Here is a 5,943-nt window from a genome sequence, read left to right as displayed (position 1 = left end):
ATATAAAACAAACGGCAATGAACACTTTCACTAAACTGGCCTATTTATCATTAAAAAAAGTCTGTAAACATTCTAAACAACTTCATGATAAACATGATAAAGTTCGTAGCTAAACCGAATCATGCTTATTCACAAGTGAATAAATGTCTGCAGAGAATTTTTTAATACATAACTGATGGACTTTGCAGTAAACGTCTCCGTATGAAAAAGTGTGTATAGCTAAACTAAATCAAGCTTATTTATCACTTTAAAAAAGTACTATATGCAAACAATTCCGTTTATATAATAACTTACGGATCTTATATTCAACTTCCCAGTACAAAAAAGTTGGCAGCTAAACTAAATCATGTTTATTTGTCACAGTAGAAAAAGCATGTAAAACATTGTTAATATTTTAGTTGATATAACACAGTACCGTATATACCTGCGTAAAAGTTTCCTCCCTGGTTTTCAAGCCAAAAATATGTTTTTAACGTATGTCGGTCGTATAAGCCCCCTCGCGTTTTTCTCCTGCGAAAGAAGTTATTCCTCATAGAGAAGACGACTGTTTACCACTACTTGAACGCCATGCAAGTTAGGAATGTTCCGGATCGTATCCGAGGCCGAGTATACGAGTACCGAGTATTGCGGTAATTTCTAATACTTGTATTTGGTGGATATTTCATTATTGACTCTTAGTTACCGACATTTTAGTCTAACTATTGGCGTTTACAACTTCTTCAATGATGAAACATGTGCTTTCTGCTATAGCCTACTGTGATTGATAATGTCCCGCTTCAATAACGTTATGGCCGTCACTGATTCACTGAAAAAAATCGTACATTCGAATCTTTTTTCTTAACTCAGCTTAAATGCTATAACATAGTAACCTAAGCCTAATAAAAGTTTTTTTTCCAGACTAAATCAAACACTAATGAAACCCTAAATAATTGAAAGCAACTTTTTGCATATCTATTCTCCTATCTAACCAAACCTATATTTAACAATATTTTTCACTAACGGTGAAACAGTCAATCTCTTACGTAATATGGGTGGTTAACATAAACAAATTAAATATTAAGAAAAAGTATTGATTTGATTCAAGTTCAAATTGATTCAAATGGTAAACCATAACAATCATCTTATTTTTTTTTGTATAAAGATATTGATGTGAAATGGTGTGGTTGAAATAGCTTTCATCAATACTTACAAGATAATAAAACCTAACATAAAGTAGGCTATAAATGCAAGTTCAACGTTAATAATGGAAGTTGAATGTCAGTCAAAAAGCATCTCAATTACCGGTACGTCGACGTTTATGATTTTCAACAAGTCAACAGAACTGAACAATTACATCGCGTGTAAAATTCCTTGATTTTGTTGTTTAAACATGATCAGTGATTATTAGGGTTAGTTTGAATATCAATAGTATTTACTATCCGGATAACGGATATATCCGCATATTTCTGTTTTAGCTAACCGGTAACCGGATAAAAAACGGTAAGCACAAAGCAACCTTTTTACCCTAATTTCTAGTAAAACATACTGTGTCAATTGTAAAAATGTCTAAGTGTGACATAGATTTTCATGGAAAAACAAGTAGGCTATATATTCAAAATTTCACCAATTCTTAATGTTTATTTAGTATTTTTGTTTTTAAATTTTGTTAATTCAGAAGCGTACTATCAATTACAAATAGTTCTGTTTTAGAAAACCGCCCAGTCCTCATCTGCAATGCATCTACTAAAGTTTTTATGCCTTGAGGATAACTTATAACTCTACTTGAGTATTTTGATCAATTTGTGTATTGTTTGTGACATAATAAAACGAATTCTTGAATATGCTAACTGAGCGCAATGTTGGGGTTGAGCGCTATTGTTAATTATTGCTTGATCGATTGTTCGCTAATCTGACTCCATTGATCGCGCATTCATTAACCTCTGATAGCCTAGCTAAGCATTACAGAACCAGAACCAGTTCTGTCAGTGTCTTAAATATTGATATGTATTCATTCTCAAAAATGGTTACTGTTTCCAGAGCACAGAATAAAGCTGCATTCGGTAGACTGTAAATTACAGACTGTGTTGTAATACAATGCGTAGAGCGTTGTAGTACGAATGACATAATTCGGAAGTAATCAAAACCAGGTCGTGTATACTAAACACCGCCAAAATATAGTACAGCGCTTGTTGTTGAACACACGAAATAGAACACAAATAACATTATAATATCATCAGATCAGGACAAGAATTTCGTATGAATAAGGGGTTAATTATGACAATTATCACAAACTGACCAAATTTTATCCAGATATCAGAAAGCTAAAATTGCCTCGGTTGATCGGTTAGCGTTAACCAATATCCAAACAGAATTCGGCCGCTTGGACATAAATGTTTAATCTAGATGTCAGGCGGATAAGGCCCGTCTCGTTTTATGGTCCGACATTTCCATCAAAAAGGGGGAATTTTTGACAAGAAGGTGTGACTTCTTGGACGAGATATTGTGCTGGAAAAAATTCAAATTTTGACGTTATGGCATGCATTAAACTCAAGGTTCAATTCATTGTTTATTTATTTTAAATAGATATGAAGATAAAAATTTCAGCAAACGTGTTCATGAACCTCCTGCCGGCAGGCACCGCACTTTCTACAACATACTAAGTAACCTAAATCTAACCCACAGTAAAATCTTACACAACTAAAATCAACTTTTTGCATACCCATGCCCAGTGTTTTTTTTAAGGTGTTTTGGGGGACCGAAACGGTCCCCCAAATTTCTCCAGCGGTTTCCCAAAATTTGGACTTGCAAGACTGGACAAGCAAATATGGTTATTTTTTGGTATTTAAATGAAACACTTGCGGTCTCTTAAAACTACTTAGCGGTCACCCAAACCAAACGTTAAAAAAAACCCTGCCCATGCCACATTCTTCTAGGGTAATTGTCCATCTTCAACAACAGGCTTTGTACGACCGTGACCTACGCTACTAGCTTAAAGTAAAGCTAGCCGACTTTTTTATTGGACCGTGGCGACTATTTTTGTGGCGTCTACAAAATCCAGGTAAATCAGAGATGTCAAATAAAAATACGTTAGCTGACACAAACAGATTAATTAAGTAATTAATTATAATTTTAGACTAGAAAAAGGCATTTTGATGCAGATTTCCCCCGGAAGTTAATGATGTACGATGACTATTTTTGGTGACGTTACTTCTTTATGACCCCACAGTACGAATAGTTACCTCATAACTGGGTAACTTTGAAGTGGTTTTGTGACGTAACAATCACAATGCACTTCCATACGAGACCACAGACCGGCTTATTAGGGCAAAAATGCAATGAGTTTGTAAATACGCAATAAAAGTCCGAATAGGATCCATTTTCAAGCGTCCATGGACGATCTCGGCACCATTGATTTAAACTTATCCTAAAATCCGTCCATTGACGCAAAACGCAGTTACGACCACTCGCCATATGCTTATGCGCCAATAGCGCTTGTGGCGTGAGGACTTAAGTATTATTATCTGCAAATTATAGCCTAGCCTAGTTACGCACCAACTTCTATCATTACAGATTACACAAGTGCATATTAATAGGCCCAGGTCTACTGCTAACAAATTAAATCATTTGTGAATCGCCATAGTGTTGTTTAAAAACGTAGGTCTTATGAAAAAGACGTTTACTAAAGTTGTGTTGTCCGACATTGCGATTGTAACTACTAAAGTACCTGTAGGCAAGCAGCCCACATGCAAGAAATGCAGTTGGTTGGTTAGTCAGTTTTGCAATAAATGGATTTTTTTTTTGGAATCAAATTGAAGTAAATTGAGGAAAAGAGTAAAATTAGTTTAAAACGATGATATTTGTTAGATTATTCTATATCATGTGATAAATTTTAAATTATTTTTTATATCACATCATTCTTCGTAAATGCACAATTATAATTATCCATGGCGAGAAATAATATCATAATCATAAACTGAAGCAAAAGCAAGGCAATAGTACATTCTGTGGATCAACTTTTTTGATGTGGTTTTTACATAAATTACAAGGGTGCATAAAATCACAACATTCAGTTTTTAAGAGTTGAAGACAGCTGACGAGGGCTTAACTTTACCTGCTTTTAAAGTATTCTGAATTGAAAGTTTGCTGAAAGTCGTTTTTTATATAACCTTTTTTAAAACTTCATGCCAATAAACAACGACCTGTTGACTGTCAAAAGTTGTTTAATAGTTAATACAGTGACAAATTTATTTCATCACAGCATAAAGAGTTAAATTTTCTTGATATCTTCAAAGCTTTGCAATTCTACCGAAGCAGCAACAAGTCATATGGCATTAATTAACTTTCGTCAATGAAAATTGTACAACTGTGTAATTTCCTTTTATGTCACAGTGTGCTATCTGTCATCTCTATCTCTTCCGTTATATTGTTTTGTTACTACTTAGACTACTGATGTTTTTTGTGAACCTAAATTTTGTAGAAGTATTATACTTACAATATACTGCAATTTGCAATACAAATGATAATTGCATATTATTAGCACTGCAAAAATGGATGAGCTTCCAGAAGAAATACTGGAGATAATATTTTCTAATGTGTCACCTTATAAAGAATATGATACCTTGTCCGCTGTGTGTAAAAAATGGAAACGTATTCTTAATGGAATGAACAAGCAACTGCCCATTAATTTCGAAAATTATGTAGCTTCTGGTGCTATTGAATGGTTTAAAGTAGAAGAATGTAGTCAGTCAGTTGTGATTGCACCTAGAATTGCTCAAGTGGCCTGCTATAATGACTATACAAAGTCTATGTTTGTGTTCGGAGGAAGATCGTTTAGTTCATCAAGTTCTGGATTCAATGACTTAATTCAATTAGATCTGAATTCTCTGACATGGATGAGACCTGTTGTGAAAGGTGCAGTTCCTCCACCCAAGTTTAACAGTGTCTTTGAAAGCTACAAAACCTATCTCATTTTGTTTGGTGGCTCATCTCTACCTCCCAACAACACTCTCGGTCGAGGAAGTGCAAAATATACCAATGACCTTTATGTTTATAACATAAAATCAGGTACCTGGACTGTTAAATCATTTCTGCCCGCAAACTGCCCTCCTGAAATGTATTTACCTCAAAGTTGTATATTAATGGATGATGATGATGATTCCTCTATGGACACAATGGTAGTTTATGGTGGTCAAAAAATGGCATTATTAAATCAAACAAATAAAGAATTATGGTGCCTTAATTTGGAAACTTGGGTATGGCAAAAGCAAACCTTGGTTGGAGAGCCTTCACCTGACTCTTTTTTTGAGACTTCTAAATCAGTTATTTGCCATTTACGGTTAACAGCGTATTCTATGGCTTTGATGATTTTACCACATTCACCTTATACATTTTGTGCATGGTTGTTATTTAGATCTGGTTGGAAGGAATGGACTTGGAAAAAAATTGAAATACTTTCAGGCCAGTACTCGCCATTTTTTAATTTGCATCAGAGTATAGCACAAGTTCAGGTTGGTAACAAACTAGTATTGTTTGGAAATATGTGTAGTGAGGAATATAAACCACAACTGCACAAAGTCTCTGAATTGAGAATTTTAAAAACAAGTGCCACCACCAACGTCAAAACAGTTCGCATGAAGAAAAATATTTTAAATGTAATGAACTCTTGTTCACCTGGTACTTCTGTGCATGCGAATACCAAAGGGTTGTATATTTTTTTGCTTGATTTGCAAAACATAGAAACAGAAAATGCTGTTAAATGGATTAACCAACTAGATCCTATTGAACAAAAGCTTCGTCCATCTTTTGTTGGAAAAGAAATTCCATCCAATGTAACAGCTGTACTAGGGAAAGGTGAAATAATTTTACATAGTGCTGTTAAACATGGGAAAAAAGTTTGTATGTCATTGTACATAGTACGCGGGTATAAATAAAATATACAAATTTTGTGGATTGAAAATTATTAAA

The 5,943-nt window shown here is 34.2% G+C and overlaps 1 protein-coding gene across 1 annotated transcript; it reads left to right on the top strand.

Moving 5' to 3' along the window:
- Positions 1–3,462: 3,462 nt before the first annotated feature.
- LOC143473188 (F-box only protein 42-like) lies at positions 3,463–5,943 on the top strand. The gene has a single exon (XM_076970066.1). The coding sequence runs from the start codon at positions 4,527–4,529 to the stop codon at positions 5,907–5,909; it is 1,383 nt and encodes a 460-aa protein (XP_076826181.1). The 5' UTR covers positions 3,463–4,526; the 3' UTR covers positions 5,910–5,943.

The sequence above is a fragment of the Clavelina lepadiformis genome, chromosome 1 (genome assembly GCF_947623445.1).
Source record: "Clavelina lepadiformis chromosome 1, kaClaLepa1.1, whole genome shotgun sequence".
NCBI lineage: Eukaryota > Metazoa > Chordata > Ascidiacea > Aplousobranchia > Clavelinidae > Clavelina > Clavelina lepadiformis.
The sequence above is the reverse complement of the archived record's forward strand: the minus strand, read 5'-3'. Positions and strand labels throughout refer to the sequence as shown.

What these genes read in the sequence shown, in the direction of transcription:
- LOC143473188 (XM_076970066.1), top strand. Translation starts at nt 4,527, where the DNA reads ATGGATGAGCTTCCAGAAGAAATACTGGAGATAATATTTTCTAATGTG.